The 20,636-nt window shown below is 38.9% G+C and overlaps 1 protein-coding gene across 1 annotated transcript in view; it reads right to left on the reverse strand.

The window, feature by feature from the left end:
• LOC124796061 (protein eyes shut-like) overlaps positions 1–20,636 on the reverse strand; it is a 227,585-nt gene that overhangs the window by 82,035 nt on the left and 124,914 nt on the right. The window contains 3 exon segments of the mRNA XM_047260149.1: positions 940–1,103; positions 16,688–16,916; positions 17,001–17,177. Coding sequence (XP_047116105.1) covers positions 940–1,103; positions 16,688–16,916; positions 17,001–17,177 — 570 coding nt within the window.

Raw genomic sequence — 20,636 nt, forward strand, 5'->3', positions numbered from 1 at the left:
AACTGTCTTGGATATTTTTGATTTATAGTTGACTTCACTGTTTGATAGTGCAAGTTGGATTATCTTTGGTGATTGAAACCTTAATCTTTGTACATTATATTTCTGAAACTACTGCCTACCTGAGACATATTTGCTTTTGGGTTGAAACACTGGATGTTCAGTAATATCCTGAGTTCAGAATTCACAATGGTTCGAAGGTTAGGTATTTGGAAAGCAGTTTGTACTGTATGTTCTCTCTGAGAAAACTGCATTTATAGAAGTCTGGTATGGTATATTCATTCCACTGACAATGCGCTGATGGAAATCATCTGAACACCAACAGATTAGTATTTGGCCATTAGCCTTTGCCTCTGTGCATACAGTATGGATCACATTTAAGTGTTTTCTTCTGATCATCCTAGGCCTCACTATCACAGAAGCCCCAAGACAATATAGAAAAAATCAGGCTCTAGGTATCACGTTTTACAAGGTATCTATGCCAGGCACAGATATGACAAGGTATAGGTCTTCAGGCAGTGGTTACAGTTGCAGTCATCTCTCAGTAGGCTCTACTGGCAATAAGTAGGTCAAGAGTCAATCCCCACTGCTGTGAGAGGAGTGAGACTTCTGTGGCTGCTAGGAAATGTCCCTCTTGTTGGCATGTAATCACTGAGATAGGGCATTTTTTTGCTGCATCTTGAAAATATGTGCATTATCAGTTCAGTGGAGAAAGATAGATATGTGAAAAAACCACTAATCAAAAGGTGTTAGAAGAGGCACTCATGGGCAGTCATTCTCTACCTTGGGAATTGAAGAAATGGAGGAGGAGAAAGGAATAATGAAGAAAAAATTGAGAAATGTGTCATACATATGTGATTCAAGGTTATGTGATCTAAAGAATGCTTTAATCTACTTACGCCAAAACAATTTGATTTTATTTATGTTACAAATGACACATACTTCTTTCACAGTAAGTGCCCACTTTTCCAAAAGGGCAATCACACTCATATCCATTAATGAGTGGTACACATGTTGCACCAGAGCTGCATTTGTGTTGTGATGAGTCACAGGGATTGTACTGTTGTGCGCATACTGGTCCAAACCACCCATCTGCACAAAGACACCTACGAAAGAATAAATGTTAAAATTAGATTTCCTCCAACAACAAGTAAAAGAATATTTTGTATGACTATATTTTCTTATAATGAGTGTAGTACTGCTCAACTGTTATCAAAATGAAAGATTCCTAACACCTTCCGCAATTTGTGCTTCTGTCTGACACACACGCGCGCGCGCGCGCACACACACACACACACTCACACACACACACACACACACACACACACACCAATGCCTAGGGCACATGTCCTCGCAGCCTCCTTGTTTCTGTGTGGGAAAAGACTTTCAAGCTAGAGCAGTTTTCTGATATGTTACACATGATCCCTGTTATGCACCACCTATGTCAGTACATCAGTCATGTTTATCTGCCACCCATCAATCACTTGCAGGTGAGTAGTTGCCTTTACTGCTTTTTGATTGTTTGCCTGATATACAAATATGCATGATGAGATTATAAAGAAAAAGTGTGTTTGCGATTGGAAGATAAACTTCTTAAAATCCGAGATGAGAAATAGAAATTATTAAATAAAATTACTTAAAATTCCACTGTGGTGGTTTGTGGACTTCCATTAATATTATTCTCTATTATGCAATGTCACAGTTCTTGAGAGATTTTACTCTTTTACAAAATAGCATCAAGTTACTCACATTATGTATCTCTAGGAAGTTTGGAAAAATGCCAAAGTTTTCTATTTTACATTCTCAGATTCAATCGTTTCCTTGCATTTGTGCATGTCCTGAATTTTCTATGACCTCTTTGTATATGCTCTGATCAAGAGCCCTGTTTTCTTTAACCACATTGTGTGTTTATTACCGTTGCTTCTATCCAAAGTGGCATCTCTGTTGTATGACAGTCCACAACCTCGAGATAGTGCCCACATCAGGTGGCATTGTACCTGAGACACATCACTTTAGGTGACTGCAGTATTAGTGCCTCAATAGTATGAGCCACTGTTACTTTCTGAAATAGTCATTTTTGTGTATCACAACTCTTTGGTACTAGTATTAAATTGCTGGACTCTGCACTCTAGTCACAATCTCCTTTTATTTTATTCCCACATTCTATGGATCCATACAGTGTAATGATGTGGAACATTTTAATATTTGACAGTAATTCCAATTCCCAGCCCAGCCTGAGTATCAATATGGAGGACAGGTTAGAGGTACTTGGGCTTCATACTCCAGCTACAGTTTGCATGATTACGATGACTCCTCTCTGCACTGGACACTGTTTGAGTGTAGCTGTTCACTTTAATTTCATCATTATCATCATCATCAATGTCAGGACCTGCTTGTTCATTCTACCAGACTCCGCAAAGCCACCAGTGCGAGTGGTCATAAACTGTCTTCTTTCAATGCAGAGTAGGACAGAAAATAGGCAATGAGGGCTTTCTAAATGTTCGACTATCCAGCAAAGAATGGACCCCAAGTTTCTGCAGTTGTGGCAGCATCAGTTGCAGCTACAACAACAGCTGCAGCAATAGCAATAACAGTAGTGGGAATTTCAGAAGCAGCAACAGCACGAATAGCAGTGGGAATTCCACCACCAGCAGCAGAAATTGCTGTAACAATGGCTGCAAAATCAACAAATTCTCTGTCCACCATACACTTGCTTCCACAAGGCAAATGAGAGCTGTGAGGTATTTACATCAATTTACATCATTTTGTTCTTCACCATAAGGCAAGTTAAATAACTGTCTGAGAATGACTGGCGTGCTTACTGTCTTCATGTGAGAAATTGTAAGAAGTGGTGCAAAAACTGCACTCATTTTCAGACCCCTGAGGGTTTTCTGATGTTTGAGGTTTGCTGACTGACCATTATGCTTAGTAATAGAATGGACTGGTTACAACATGAATACCTGCAAAGTAAAAAAAAAAGGCTAATGGAATGTGACTGAATCAAATTAGGTGCTGCTGAGGGAGTTATGTTAGGAAATGAGACACTAAAAGTAGTGAACAAGTTGTGTTATTTAGGCAGCAAAACAAATGACAATGGCTGAAGTAGAGAGGGTATAAAATGCAGACTGTCACTGGCAATATAAGCAATTCTAAAAAAGAGAAATTTGTTAACATCAAATATATTACAGAATGAATTTTAACTCTACAGCAGAGTTTGCACTGATTTAGAACTTTCTGGCTGGTTAAAATTGTCTGCCAGACCAGGACTCAAACCTAGGCGGATCTGAGCACTGGTTCAGCACACAATATTAATCAGGCAGGAAGTTTCAAATCAATGCAGACTCTGCTGCAGAGTGAATTCATTCTCAAAACAATCCCCCATGTTGTAGCTAAGCCATGTCTCCACAACATCTTTTCTTTCAGCAGTGATAGTCCTGCAAGATATACAATAAGACTTCAGTGAACTTTGGAAGGTTGGAGAACAGTTACAAGCAGGTCATGAGTCATAATTTGACAGCTCAGTGGGAAGAGCAGTTTCCTGGAAAAGACAAAGGGTTCCAGTCCTAGTCCTGCAAACAGTTTAATCTGCCAGGAAGTCATAAATTTAAATGTTATGGCAGCTTTTCTGAAGATATTTGTCTGGAGTATATCCTTGTACAGAAGTGAAACATGGATGATAAACAGTTTGCAGAAGAAGCAAAATATAAACTTTTGAAATATGCTGCGACAAAAGAACGCTGATTATTAGATATGTCAATCAGATAACTAACAACATGGTAGTGAATTGAATTGTAGAGAAAAGAAATTTACGATACAACTTTATTTAAAAAAGGGTACTAGATGATAAGGCTCATACTGAAGCATCAAGAAAATGTTAGTTTGGTAGTGGAGGGAAGTGTGGTGGATGACTCAGTAACCAGAATCAAACGGATGTACACGGTGTGCCCCAAAATTCATGAAATACATTTCCTAAAAAAAGATTTACTACCTACTAGCTGACAAACCCACCATAGCCTGGAAATTCATTTTATCTATTTTCAATTAGAAACAAAAACAAGAAATGAATTGTGTCTGTAGCGTAATATTGAAAAAAATTCATTTCCATGTATTTGTTTGTTTGGTGTGTAGGGCGCTCAACTACATAGTCATCAGTGCCCGTACAAAATCCCAAGTTTTACACAGTCCAATTTTTTACACGCTCCAATCCAGCCACTGTCACAAATGATAATGATGAAGATGATGATGATGAAATGATGAGGACAACACAAACACCCAGTCCCCAGGCAGAGAAAATCCCCAACCTAGACAGGAATCAAACCTGGGACCCTGTGATCCAGAGGCAACAACACTAGCCACTGGACCACGAGCTGCTGACTTCATGTATTTGTGAAAACAGCTTTGATATTGTGAAATAGTTTCTGTGTGCCAGGCAGAGCTGCTTCACAGGTCTACAATGTGATTTTCTAAACATCTCTACAGCAATGCCTCTCCATAGCTCTATAAACGGCTATTGTTTTTGCCTATAGCTGTTTGAACTTCACAGCCAAAAGCTGTCAAAAGTGCTGACAAATGTCAGGGACTTCCTTAAATTGACTCAACTGTAGGAGTGTATGAGTAGTAAAGGAAGGATTTACCCATCCTGGCACACCTCTACATGAAGGGCTAAAAGACAGTGAAACAACAGTAACAAAAGGCTCCAAAAGTGTTATTATTGGGGTAGGTAACAATGTATATAAGAACAAAACTGTAAATGCAACCAGGGCTCTAAGAGAATCTTCAGGGAAACTTACACATTCTGATGTATATGACACAAGCATTCCACACAGTCATGACCTGATAGAAGGTTCATGAGTAAACAGAGAAATTACAACACACACATATTTAATGAAGCAATAAGCTCAGTGAGAGTACATTTCACAAAGCATGCCCTGCACAGAAGCATCTATGATAACAAATTCTGTGCAAAGAAATATTAGAAAGAATTAGCAGCCCACAAAAACAGGTACATAGACTTATACCACTGTCAAAGAGGGAAAAAATAGAAGATACAATACTGTATCCAGTAACGACTCAAAACAGCCACATGACGAAAGAACAGAAGAGGAAACATCACTCTGCCCTACAAAGGAAGGAAAAGCAGTGTTATCATCATCAGCAGAAGAAGAAGAAGCAGTGCCATCACCAGCAGATGAATGAGTCTTATCACCAGCAGAAGAAGCTGTGTCATCATCCACATAAGAATATGCTGTGGCAGAGATCCCACAGGCAAGATAAGGGTGAGGAGAAAGAACAAAGAAGCAAAAGCATCTCAAGGAGCAGGGCTTTTTCTACCAGCAGGTAAAAAGACAGTTGCCATAGACAATCTAAACATTAACACAAGTACTTCTAATATAAGGATCTTGCAGCAGGATGTACAGTATGCATCCAGTAAATTAAAACAGATAGAAGTACTAGTAGCTGCAGAGTTATCACATATATTTATTATGTCAGAATATGGGCTAGAGGGAAATGAAATTAATGTTTACAACATACAGACATATAAAAAAAGTTGCTATTTTCTGCAGACCTGAACATAAGGGCAGAGGGGCAGTAGTCTATATACACAGTAAAATAGAGGATATCATTCCATGGTCAGTAGACAACGGTGTGTAAATGCTGTTTGAAGCTGCAGTAATACGGACAACATATAATGGGGAAAAGTGTGTGATAATAGGGCTCTATAACCACCAAACAGTCAGATAAATGGATTTCTAAAAGAATTAGACACCTCGTTAGATAAGGTTAGCAGGGAATTCCCTTATATAATTATAGAAGGTGATCTAAATATTAATACACTAAAAAACAACAGTTATACAAAGAGTTTTCAAGATCTGATTAAAACTTATGGCCTTAATTTAGCAGTAGACAGTCCCACAGGATGCTGTAAAAATACAGAAACATTAATATATCACTAACATACCAACAGCAGGCAGACAGAACAGTTCATACAAACAACCATTGCAGACCACTGTGGGGTATTAGTTGAAGTAGGAGGCATTGTAAGAAGGTCAGAAAAAATATGTAATGAGTTTAGACAAACCAAGCAAACAAATACAGATATGCTACAAAGGCTATTGGAGGTAGAAAACCTAGATAAATGATGGGAATCACTCTGCAGTACATTAGACCATTACATTGATGTTACATGTCCATTAGTACGTATGAAAATAAATGAGAATTATAATAAAAATTGGCTCACAATAGAGGTAAAAAGGAAGAGGGAAGAGGTGAAAAGCATGTATGAAAATTGTTGGCTAAAGCCAACTCAAGAAAATAGGGATGCATATAGGAAAAAGAGGAAATGGTACAACAAACTGATGCAAGAAACTACATCGACATATCATAAAAACAAGATAGCAACCCCAACAAATATCACAAAAACCATATGATCTCTCATAAATGAAGAGATCAAAAATGTAGGTGTGGAAAACACTTATACGAGGGCTATCCACAAAGTACATTACGTTTTGGAATTAAAAATAAATAAAGTATTGGAAATTTTTTTTATAATATACAGATGAAAGCCATACTTAAATACTACTTTTCTACATAGCTGCCATTTAAATTAAGGCACTTATCATAGCGATGGATGAGCTTGAAAATTCCTTTGTCGTAAAATTCGGCTGCCTGTGCCTTCAACCACGTGGTTACCTCTTCTTGAAGCTGTGCGTCATCATCAAAGCGCTGCATAGCCAACCACTTCTTCATTGCTGGGAATAAGTGGAACTCGGTCGGTGCCAGGTTGGGACTGTACGGCGAATGAGGAAACAACTCCCACTTAAAAGATTCGAGAACTTCACAAGTGGCATTTGCCATGTGGGCCCGGGCGTTGTCATGAATCAGCAAGATCTTTGAGCCCAACTTTCCCCTGCGCTTGTTTTGTATTGCTCTTCTGAGGTTGTGCAGAGTTTGGCAATACCCTTGAGAGTTTATTGTAGTGCCTCTTTCCAGGAAATCCACAAAAATCACACCTTTTCTGTCCCAAAAGAGGTAACCACGTGGTTGAAGGGGCAGGCGGCCGAGTTTTACGACGAAGGAATTTCCAAGCTCGTCCATCACTACAATAAGTGCCTTAATTTAAATGGCAACTATGTAGAAAAGTAGTATCTAAGTGTGGCTTTCATCTGTATATAATAAAAAAAATTTCCAATACTTCACTTATTTTTAATTCCAAAACGTAATGTACTTTGTGGATAGCCCTCGTACTATAACACTTGAGGTAAATGGTAGGGAACTCAGGGATGCACTAAATGTCAGCAATACTTTAAACAAACATCATCTTGAAGTCGTGGACAAACTAATAAATCAAAATTATACTTCAAAAATAAACACAATAAATATTCCATATGGGACAAAATGCTTATCCCTGATCCCAAGATATGAATCAGTATTGTAAAAATAATGCATAGTCTAAAGGAAAAAAAAAACACGGAGAGTCTAGATGATATATCCACTAAACTAATGAAATGCTGATTGCAGTGGGCAGTAGAGTATTAGCTTGTCTGATAAACTTATCTATAGAAAAAGAAATATTTCCAATGTGCCTAAAAAGAGTAAAGTAATTCCTGTGTACAAAAGAGGCTGCAAAAAAGATCCAGGCAATTTACATTTGTACCATCTAAACTAATAGAAACTGTAATAAAAGAAAGAATATTAAATTTTATTCAAACATGCAACATTCTCAACAATGAAAAACATGGGTTCAGAATGGGGAAATCTACCAAAACAGCAACAGCTGATTTTGTAACTTTTGTAAACCCTCGGTGCCAGTTGTGTAAAGGCCTCGTCACTACTGCTCTGGAGGCTGAGTCGCCATTGTAGTTACGGTAGGCTAAGTTTATGAGTTCATGAAACAGCTTATGGTGCAGTACACTGCTAAGACAATGTCTCCCTGCCACTATCACAGAGCTATGCCTCAGGGTCAGGTAAGAGGGTAGGAGAAGAAAGGTTCTACAACACTTCCACAAATTAGTAACAAAGTCACACAAAACAAGTAAAAGTGTTTACTTATCTTTGTGACTTGTTGAATAATGAAGTCTGCAACACTGCTTTTAATGTAACAGAAATAAAAGGCTCTCAATGGCAAAGTACAAATGATCATAGGTAAACTTCACAGTAAATAGCAAATGCAATTTACAACTGTCTGTGCACTTCTAAGATTTCACTATATGACATTCCCTGTCTGGTTCATCCCTGTACGATGATCTGTAACCAAGTGGACGATGATCTGTAACCAAGTGGGCGAGAGCTGCTTTTCTATTTTCTGAGTAGACTTCTGTCCATACATCTGGTCATTGGCGGGATGTACTCGGCCGGCAATTGGCCAAGGCAAAGTCGATATCTTCATCCTCAGTGCCGCCCGTGGCGCTGGTGGAAGCTGCACAAGTTGAGGTTCTCTATGGCACTGCCACCAGATTGAACCTTTACACATGTGGTGCTTTTGCCCTGGTGGTGTCTTGTTTGGATGACACAGCAGTAACACTTGTAACTAAAGCACCTGATGAACAAGACAAAGTCTGCGGTCTGTTACTTGCCCTATCTAACGCTTTTGATTGTGTATGCCGTGACATCCTATTAGAAAAGCTTCTATTAGAAAAGACATCATTAAATCATTTTTGGAAAATATAAATCAGTGTGCAGAAATAAAGCAAAAGGTAAAAAAATAATATTAGAAGTGTCTTTTCGAATTTTGAAAATGTGAAATACAGGGTTCCTCAAAGACCCATCTGTGGTCCACTACTTTTCATCCTGTGTACCAATGATATGATCAAAATAGTATGTTGTTGTTGAGGTCTTCAGTCCTGAGACTGGTTTGATGCAGCTCTCCATGCTACTCTATCCAGTGCAAGCTACTTCATCTCCCAGTACTTAGTGCAACCCACATCCTTCTGAATCTGCTTAGTGTATTCATCTCTTGGTCTCCCTCCATGATTTTTACCCTCCACGCAGCCCTCCAATGCTAAATTTGTGATCCCTTGATGCCTGAGAACATGTCCTACCAACCGGTCCCTTCTTCTTGTCAATTTGTGCCACAAACTCCTCTTCTCCCCAATTCTATTCAATACCTCCTCATTAGTTATGTGATCAACCCATCTAATCTTCAGCATTCTTCTGTAGCACCACATTTCGAAAGCTTCTATTCTCTTCTTGTACAAACTATTTATCATCCATGTTTCACTTCCATACATGGATACACTCCATACAAATACTTTCAGAAACGACTTCCTGACACTTAAATCTATACTCAATGTTAACAAATTTCTCTTCTTCAGAAACGCTTTCCTTGCCATTGCCAGTCTACATTTTATATCCTCTCTACTTTGACCATCATCAGTTACTTTGCTCCCCAAATAGCAAAACTCCTTTACTACTTTAAGTGTCTCACTTCCTAATCTAATTCCCTCAGCATCACCTGTCTTAGTTCAAATACATTCCATTATCCTCGTTTTGCTTTTGTTGATGTTCATCTTATATCCTCCTTTCGAGACACTGTCCATTATGTTTAACTGCTCTTCCAAGTCCTTTGCTGTCTCTGACAGAATTACAATGTCATTGGCAAACCTCAAAGTTTTTATTTCTTCTCCATGGATTTTAATACCTACTCTGAATTTTTCTTTTGTTTCCTTTATTGCTTGCTCAATATACAGATTGAATAACATAGGGAGGAGGCTACAACCCTGTCTCACTCCCTTCCCAACCACTGCTTCCCTTTCATGACCCTCGATTCGTATAACTTCCATCTGGTTTCTGTACAAATTGTAAATAGCCTTTCGCTCCCTGTATTTTACCCCTGCCACCTTCAGAATATGAAAGAGAGTATTCCAGTCAACATTGTCAAAAGCTTTCTCTCAGTCTACAAATGCTAGAAACGTAGGTTTGCCTTTCCTTAATCTTTCTTCTAAGATAAGTCGTAGGGTCAGTATTGCCTCACGTGTTCCAACATTTCTACAGAATCCAAACTGATCTTCCCTGAGGTCGGCTTCTACCAGTTTTTCCATTCGTCTGTAAAGAATTCGCGTTAGTATTTTGCAGCTGTGACTTATTAAACTGATGTTGTTGTTGTTGTGGTCTTCAGTCCTGAGACTGGTTTGATGCAGCTCTCCATGCTACTCTATCCTGTGCAAGCTTTTTCATCTCCCAGTACCTACTGCAACCCACATCCTTCTGAATCTGCTTAGTGTATTCATCTCTTGGTCTCCCTCTACGATTTTTACCCTCCACGCTGCCCTCCAATACTAAATTGGTGATCCCTTGATGCCTCAGAACATGTCCAACCAATCGATCCCTTCTTTTGGCCAAGTTGCGCCACAAACTTCTCTTCTCCCCAATCCTATTCAATACTTCCTCATTAGTTATGTGATCTACCCATCTAATCTTCAGCATTCTTCTGTAGCACCACATTTCGAAAGCTTCTATTCTCTTCTTGTCCAAACTATTTATCGTCCATGTTTCACTTCCATACATGGCTACACTCCATACAAATACTTTCAGAAACGACTTCCTGACACTTAAATCTATACTCAATGTTAACAAATTTCTCTTCTTCAGAAACGCTTTCCTTGCCATTGCCAGTCTACATTTTATATCCTTTCTACTTCGACCATCATCAGTTATTTTGCTCCCCAAATAGCAAAACTCCTTTACAACTTTAAGTGTCTCATTTCCTAATCTAATTCCCTCAGCATCACCTGACTTAGTTCAAGTACATTCCATTATCCTCGTTTTGCTTTTGTTGATGTTCATCTTATATCCTCCTTTCAAGACACTGTCCATTCCATTCAACTGCTCTTCCAAGTCCTTTGCTGTCTCTGACAGAATTACAATGTCATCGGCGAACCTCAAAGTTTTTATTTCTTCTCCATGAATTTTAATACCTACTCTGAATTTTTCTTTTGTTTCCTTTACTGCTTGCTCAATATACAGACTGAACAACATCGGGGAGAGGCTACAACCCTGTCTTACTCCCTTCCCAACCACTGCTTCCCTTTCATGCCCCTCGACTCTTATAACGGCCATCTGGTTTCTGTACAAATTGTAAATAGCCTTTCGCTCCCTGTATTTTACCCCTGCCACCTTTAGAATTTGAAAGAGAGTATTCCAGTCAACGTTGTCAAAAGCTTTCTCTAAGTCTACAAATGCTAGAAATGTAGGTTTGCCTTTCCTTAATCTTTCTTCTAAGATAAGTCGTAAGGTCAGTATTGCCTCACGTGTTCCAACATTTCTGCGGAATCCAAACTGATCTCCCCTGAGGTCCGCTTCTACCAGTTTTTCCATTCGTCTGTAAAGAATTCGTGTTAGTATTTTGCAGCTGTAACTTATTAAACTGATAGTTTGGTAATTTTCACATCTGTCAACACCTGCTTTCTTTGGGATTGGAATTATTATATTCTTCTTGAAGTCTGAGGGTATTTCGCCTGTCTCATACATCTTGCTCACCAGATGGTAGAGTTTTGTCAGGACTGGCTCTCCCATGGCCATCAGTAGTTCTAATGGAATGTTGTCTACTCCCGGGGCCTTGTTTCGACTCAAGTCTTTCATTGCTCTGTCAAACTCTTCACGCAGTATTGTATCTCCCATTTCATCTTCATCTACATCCTCTTCCATTTCCATAATATTGTCCTCAAGTACATTGCCCTTGTATAGACCCTCTATATACTCTCCTTCCACCTGTCTGCTTTCCCTTAGAACTGGGTTTCCATCTGTGCTCTTGATATTCATACAAGTGGCTCTCTTTTCTGCAAAGGTCTCTTTAATTTTCCTGTAAGCAATATCAATCTTACCCCTAGTGAGATAAGCCTCTACATCCTTACATTTGTCCTCTAGCCATCCCTGCTTTGCCATTTTGCACTTCCTGTCGATCTCATTTTTGAGACGTTTGTATTCCCTTTTGCCTGCTTCATTTACTGCATTTTTATATTTTCTCCTTTCATCAATTAAATTCAATATTTCTTCTGTTACCCAAGGATTTCTACTAGCCCCCATCTTTTTACCTACTTGATCCTCTGCTGCCTTCACTACTACATCCCTCAGAGCTACCCATTCTTCTTCTACTGTATTTCTCTTCCCCATTCCTGTCAATTGTTCCCTTATGCTCTCCCTGAAACTCTGTACAACCTCTGGTTTAGTCAGTTTATCTAGGCCCATCTCCTTAAATTACCACCTTTTTGCAGTTTCTTCAATTTTAATCTACAGTTCATAACCAATATAATGTGGTCGGAGTCCACATCTGCCCCTGGAAATGTCTTACAATTTAAAACCTGGTTCCTAAATCTCTGTCTTACCATTATATAATCTATCTGATACCCTCTAGTATCTCCAGGATTCTTCCATGTATACAACCTTCTTTTATGATTCTTGAACCAAGTGTTAGCTATGATTAAGTTATGCTCTGTGCAAAATTCTACCAGACGGCTTCTTCTTTCATTTCTTATTCCCAATCCATATTCACCTACTATGTTTCCTTTTCTCCCTTTTCCTACTCTCGAATTCCAGTCACCCATGACTATTAAATCTTCGTCTCCCTTCACTATCTGAATAATTTGTTTTATCTCATCATACATTTCATCGATTTCTTCATCATCTGCAGAGCTAGTTGGCATATAAACTTGTACTACTGTAGTAGGCATGGGCTTCGTGTCTATCTTGGCCACAATAATGCATTCACAATGCTGTTTGTAGTAGCTTACCCGCACTCCTATTTTTTTTATTCATTATTAAACCTACTCCTGAATTACCCTTATTTGATTTTGTATTTATAACCCTGTATTCACCTGACCAAAAGTCTTGTTCCTCCTGCCACCGAACTTCACTAATTCCCACTATATCTAACTTTAACCTATCCATTTCCCTTTTTAAATTTTCTAACCTACCTGCCCGATTAAGGGATCTGACATTCTACGCTCCGATCTGTAAAATGCCAGTTTTCTTTCTCCTGATAATGATGTCCTCCTGAGTAGTCCCCGCCCGGAGATACGAATGGGGGACTATTTTACCTCGGGAAAATTTTACCCAAGAGGACACCATCACCATTTAACCATACAGTAAAGCTGCATGCCCTGGGGAAAAATTACGGCCGTAGTTTCCCCTTGCTTTCAGCTGTTTGCAGTACCAGCACAGCAAGGCCGTTTTGGTTAGTGTTACAAGGCCAGATCAGTCAATCATCCATACCGTTGCTCCTGCAACTACTGCAAAGGCTGCTGCCCCTCTTCAGAAACCACATGTTTGTCTGGCCTCTCAACAGATACCCCTATGTTGTGGTTGCACCTATGGTACGGCCATGTGTATCGCTGAGGCACACAAGCCTCCTCACCAACGGCAAGGTCCATGGTTTATGGAGGTGGCAAAACAGTATCTGATAGTATATGCAGATGATACTTCGTTTCTTGTTACTAGTTCTACAACACATGACTTGCAAGAGAAGGCTTTCCTAAATATGAAAAGTGGAAACAATAATTTCAGAAAAAACAATCTCTTTATAAATGGAGCCAAAACAACATATATGCAGACTCATGCAACCAAAAGGCACACTTGGCTTGGAGATCTACATTGCAGTCAGGCTTGGAGATCTAGAACTAAAGGAGACAGACAGCTATAAATTTCTAGGCATAACAGTGGATAGGTAGGCCTATATGATATGGGAGAACCACATAAATAACATTTGTAGCAAAATAGGTTCAAGCATAATACTTCTGATGAGAAAAATGTCAAAGTCGGTAAATAGACACACTCTACAAACAATGTACTATGGACTAGTCCATTTGCACCTCTCATACAGCATCTTGGTTTGGTGGGTACCATGGACTAGTCCATTTGCACCTCTCATACAGCATCCTGGTTTGGTGAAATGCTGCAAATGTGCCCACACAAAGGGCATTAAGAACACAAAACAGAGCCATATGATGCATCACAAAAGTATAATCACATGGATATGATGTGAGTGCCTATCAGAATAATAAAGTACTGTGCTGCACATCTTAGCCCTGTATTTAGCAATATTTATAATTTTTCCTTTAAGAATGGTCAGATTCCTGAACAATTTAAGTACTCATTAGTAAAGCTGCTTTATAAAAAGGGGGAAGGCACAATGTAGGCAATTTTAAACCTATTTTTATGCCATCAGTGTTTGCTAAAGTTATTGAAAAGGCTGTGTATGTATGGATAATTAATCATTTTATTTCACATAAAGTTCGGTTTTAGCAGTGGTTTAACAACTGAAAATGCTATATTCTCTTTTCTCTGTGAGGTACTGGATGGATTAAACAAAAGGTTTTGAAAGCTAGGCATCTTTTTCGATTTAACTAAGGCATTTGCTTGTGTTGATCACAAAATATTGCTATAGAAGTTGGACCATTATGGAATATAGGGAGTAGCTCACACTTGGTTCACCTCTTACTTTAACGACAGACACCAAAAGGTCATTACCCATAAAGTTGAGAATGGCTGTGATGTGGGGTCTGCGTGTGGCACGGTCAATGGAATCAGTGCTGGGGCTACTCCTGTTCCTTATTTATATAAATGATATGCCCTCGAGTATTACAGGTGATTCTGAAATATTTCTATTTGCTAATGACCACTAGCTTGGTAGTAAAAGATGTTGTGAGCAGCACTGACTAATCTATTTCAAAGAGTACAGTTCATGATGTAAGTTCATGGCTTGTAGAAAATAAACTAACACTAAATCATAGTAAGACTCAGTTTTTACAGTTTCTAGCAAACAATTGAACAAACCCCGAGATTTTAAATTCACAGAATCGGCATATGACTAGTGAAACTGAAGAGTTCAAATTTCTAGGTGTTCAGATAGATAGTAAAGTGTCGTGGAAAGCCCATGTTGAAAATCTTGTTCAAAGACTTAATGCTGCCATTTCTACTTCTCCAACGGTTCTGCACTAAGTGATAGTTCTGACATGAAAAGTAGTCCACTTTGCTTATTTTCATATGCTTCTGACATATGGTATTGTATTTTGGGGTAACTTCCCATTCTCAAAGGCAACAAACTGTTGCCTCATCAGGAAAGAGGGAAGGAGAGGGAAAGACGAAAGGATGTGGGTTTTAAGGGAGAGGGTAAGGAGTCATTACAATCCCGGGAGCGGAAAGACTTACTTTAGGGGGAAAAAAGGACGGGTATACAGACACAAGCAGACATATTTAAAGACAAAGAGTTTGGGCAGAGATGTCAGTCGAGGCAGAAGTGCAGGGGCAAAGATGTTGTTGAATGACAGGTGTGGTATGAGTGGCGGCAACTTGAAATTAGTGGAGATTGAGGCCTGGTGGATAACGGGAAGAGAGGACATATTGAAGAGCAAGTTCCCATCTCCGGAGTTCGGATAGGTTGGTGTTAGTGGGAAGTATCCAGATAACCCGGATGGTGTAACACTGTGCCAAGATGTGCTGGCCGTGCACCAAGGCATGTTTAGCCACAGGGTGATCCTCCGGTTTGCTTCAACTGGACTCACACAGGTCATTGCAGTGAACAAGAGTACTTGCTTTTAGTAAACAGAGGTGAAACAAATTTCGAAAAATCAACTGAGTTTTTCAAACATGACCTAGACATTGAGAGACTGCACTTACACTTGAATATGTTAGCCAATATCGCTAATAAAAAAACTGGTGTTAAAAAACATATGTGATGTAAGAAAGTACATTACACAAGAGCCTGCAGTTAGAGAAATGTTATGTGAAGTAGTGAAATGCATTAAGCTTCTCAAAGTAGTTCCAGTCATGAAAGCAATAGCAGAATGGTCATTTAGCACCCTGGGACAGAAGGGATTGAACAACTTGGCTGTTCTTCATGCTCACCAAGATGTTTTGGATGAATTGAATATCCGACCAATCATCAACGACTTCATATTCAGCAATCCAGTCAGACAGTCGACATTTGCACCTTTCTAAAGACACTCCAGCCCTAATAATGGCTTTTGGAGCAATATTAGAAATCTTTATAAAATAGAGAATTACATACACACATAATGTTAAGTTGCCAGTTTCAAAATATTAGTACTAGTTTAGCACTCTATTACTATATTATTAAAGTACTGTATTTTCAGGGTGTAAGACCCAATTAAAACCCGCTATTTACATAATTTTTGACTGAAAGTATTAGGCATACTGCATTAACTTTATTAACTGTATTAAAGCATTATTCTTTTAATGATAGTTAAGCATTTATTTAAATATAATTTCAGTTTTTTCAGAGCTATATATTCACTGCTCTGTAATAGTCTACAAGCATGATTATTCTGTAAATTAATGAACAACAAAATGACTCTGTTATGAGAAAGGAATGGATGCAGCCAGGGGCTTACAACATATGTGTTATGCTGTGCCATTGCCATAAATCTTCAACTATTTCCATTTTTACCATTTGTGTCATGTGTTTCAGATTTAGTTAATGGGAACTGATTACTGCTGGACGGATTAATAACAGAAATACAAGACAGAAAATGAAAGTTAACATGAAATGAGAATGGTAGGTACAGAAAAAATATTAAAAGCCAATGGTGTAACAGCAAAAATATCAACAAAGGGTGTAAACATGGAATTAATGTAAACAGAAACAAAAATAAGCTGATGCATGAAGGGGACAAGCTAGTAAACTGATGATTTCTTGTCAATCTACATACAGGTACTTGTACTAACCTACTGTACTTACACAAAAGATGCACCATGATGCAGGCATGCACCTCCATTCTGACAGGCATGTTCATGACATTCTGTGGTTCCACACTGACCAACACTTCTACCAGTGGCAGTCCTTGTCTTCTGAAGTGGAACTGAAATTCTGCCTGTCCTCAACTCCACATCAAAAAGACAACCTGAGAAGCCACTGTGCAATGGTAGATCATGAGGTAGCAATGAAAAATTTGCTGATTCATGGCCACCTGCAAAAGTGAAGAAAAATATTAGTTTCTACAACTGAAACATATTAGTCCACAAATCTTTTTTTCCTCACAATGAAGCACTACCAATGTATAATGGAGAATGTGTATTTAGCTGAGTCATATGACCAGGAGATGTTCCGGTAACATTCTTCAGGTTATCAACACGAAGCCAAGCATGTTTTCCTGATCTACCCAGACTCACAAAATGTGGTCTTTTTGCTCGCTGAGTGACAGGACGTGGTGTGAAGATTCTCCGTGGTCCTGAAATTTATTAATAAACAGCTGGATCAGTAAAGCCAACAGAACTAACATAAGACTGTTGAAATATGTGACTATTCTTAACGTAAATTTTGAAGCTTCTTAACATTTTTACAGTTAAGTAATTACAAAAGAACATAAAAATATGTATGATTACAATGTATACAAAAATAACAAGATACAATATGAGCACATTGATATAGTTGGCTGAACAGCTTCATCCAGCTTGTTAACTCATATTTATAAATCTGAACTATGAAGAAGTGCGACAAACTGCAAACTTGATGAGTGAGTTCATTCATTCTTTTATTCATTATGTTCGATGGAGCTCATCAAATAAAAGAACCTACAGGGGTAGGGAAAGAATAAAGATGCTGATTAACAAAAGGGAAATAACTCAAAGAAAGTTTAAAATGTGTAAGGAAAGTTGAGATGTACCTATGACAATGAAAGGGATAGTGACATAAACAGACAATGAAAAATTAGGAAATTTATGAAGTTTTTGAGCTTGCTAAGAAAATCATGGGAGATCCAACAGGAAAATATAATAGACATGAATCAAACTGACAAGACATCAGTACATTGGTGTAAAAAGAAAATGAATGACAAGGATAAAGACATGGATATAGGAACCAGAAAAAGCAGGAAAAAAGAGGAAAAGAGCAGAGGAACAATTATTGTTTAATGTCTGTTTCACAAAAATGTTATTATAAATGAAGCACAAGTTTGGCCTGCAGGAGGATGGGGAAGATTAGCCATGCCATTTCAAAGGAACTATCCTCGCATTTTCCTTTATAGATTTAGGAGAATAAAGGAAAATCTAAGTACAGATAGCTGGATGAGGTTTTGAATGGCCATCTCCATCTTCCCAAATACAGGTCTAGTGTAACCACTGTGGCATCTCACTTGGTAGGAAAATAAAGTCTAAGAGAGACAGAAACAGAAAGAATGGCATACACAATTCTTCCAAAAAATTCCAAGACTGACATTATCACTTCCAAACAAGTGACATCATCACAGTGACTACAGCGTCAGCTTGAACTAACAATTATAAAAAACAGATATGTGTTGGACCAGTCAAATGTGAGCAGGAAATGTTAATTAGTGGATGTTTGGCCGTAATGTGCCAATGCTTTTGCATCAAATCACAATGGAGTAGCATCCCTAAATCAAGCATTCAAGACTCTCCACAGAATGTTTTGAAGGAGAGAAAAGTCTGTGCAAAGTTTGCACGGCATGTCTTAACAAAATCAAATCAACAGTGTGTGGAAAACTGCCATGATTTGATTGAAATGCGAAATGCAGACATTTCTTTTCTGGAAAATATCAACACAGGGGACTTGCCCTGGTGTTATAAATACAAACCCACACAATGGGGCAAGTTTCATCTGATGACTAGCAAACTGACATAAGCTATTGCCACAATGCTCTTCATTCTTCATAACCTGGATGTTGAGCATGACTAAGTGATGAATTCCTGCCAGCATGTTCCACATACCTGACAGCCCCCTTTCATAATGCGATTTATGGAATACAATGCAGTAGTGAATTACAATAATGAACTGTAAATAGTTAGTGAGAGTACAACTGAAAAAACTGTTGGAAACACATGTTGATCAACTAAATTGGGAAGACCACTGTAAAGTTACAATAGTAAGACCTCTTTGTCTTTGGGGACTCTTTGGATTACATTGAGAGTTGAGTTGTGGTTAGGGCACTGAGAGGAGTAGGGCGATTGTTAGAAGTTATAAAAGTAGCTGAAGTACTAAATATATCAGAAAAGAAAAGGCAAACGTGTGTGTTAATAATTTGTGATCAGAAATAATGGCAGTAACATACAAAGTTCTGATTTAACTGTGTTTTCCAAAAGTTTATATATTTCTGATTATCCAAGTGTAATGAGTGACATGGCACATGATGATTTGGTACTTGCTCCCCTGCACGATACATTACAAGTGTAGTGAAACACTCTCATCAGAGACTCCATTCAGCATATTTTGCTCTGAGAATTGTTTCAAAAATTTGCATACAGAAGATGCTAGAGTGGCAAACTTTGGGTACTTCCAGTCCCCTGTGACTTGTGACTAATGTTCTGGAGGTCACATTCTGTTTCCAAGACAATGATAGATATGAGGGGATAACTCAAAGAGGGTGGTGGAGGGTATGGCCATACTTTTCAAACAGTTTTTATTATGTCTGCAAATTATTAGCAGTGTGGTGCTACATAACAGAATTTACAATTTTGGAGCATTAAACTCCATATACAATGAAGAGCCAAACAACTGGTACACCTGACTGATATCATGTACGACCCCCGTGAGCATGCAGATATGCTGCAACATGACATGGCAAGGACTTCACTAATGTCTGAGGTACTGATGGAGGGAACTAACACCATGAATCCTGCAGGGCTGTCCATAAATCTGTAAGAGTATGAGAGGGTGGAGATCTCTTCTGAACAGCACGTTGCAAGGCATCCCAGATATGCTCAATAGCATTCATGTCTTGGGAGTGTGGTGGCCAGCAGAAGGGTTTAAACTCAGAAGAGTGTTTCTGGAGCCAATATGTAGCAATTCTAGATGTGTGGGGTGTCACATTGCCCGTCGGAATGCACAATGGACATGAATGGATGCAGGTGATCCGACAGGATGCTTACGTACGTGTCACCTGTCAGGGACATATCTAGCAATCCTGGATGTGTTGGGTGTCACATTGTCCGTCAGAATTCACAATGGACATGAATGGATGCGGGCGATCTGACAGGACACTTACGTATGTGTCACCTGTCAGGGACGTATCTAGACACATCAGGGGTCCCATATCTGCCAACTGCACGTGCGCTACACCATTACAGAGTCTCCACCAGCTTGAACAGTCCTCTGCTGACATGCAGGGTCCATGGATTCATGAAGTTGTCTTCATACCTGTACATGTCCATTGCCTAATACAATTTGAGATGAGACTCATCCGACCAGGTAAAATGTTTCCAGTCACCAACAGTCCAATGTCAGCGTTTACAGGACCAGGCGAGGTGTAAAGCTTTGTGTCATGCAGTCATTAAGAGTACATGAGTGGGCTCTCAACTTCAAAAGCCCATGTCAATGTTTCATTGAATGGTTCACACACTGACACTTGATGGTCCAGCATTGAAATCTACAGCAATTTCGGGAAGGGTCGCACTTCTGTCATGAATGAATCTCTTTAGTTGTGATTGGTCCTGTTCTTGCAGGATCTCTTTCCAGCCGCAGCGATGTCAGAGATCTGCTGTTATACCGGATTCCTGATATTCACAGTACACTCATGAAATGGTCATATGGAAAATTCCCACTTCATCACTACCTTGGAGATACTGTATCCCATGGCAGACTATAACACCACATTCAAACTCACTTAAATCTTGACAACCTGCCATTGTAGCAACAGTAACTGATCTGACAACTGTGCCAGATACTTGTCATCTTA

This window comes from Schistocerca piceifrons, chromosome 4, assembly GCF_021461385.2.
Source record: "Schistocerca piceifrons isolate TAMUIC-IGC-003096 chromosome 4, iqSchPice1.1, whole genome shotgun sequence".
Classification (NCBI taxonomy): Eukaryota; Metazoa; Arthropoda; class Insecta; order Orthoptera; family Acrididae; genus Schistocerca; species Schistocerca piceifrons.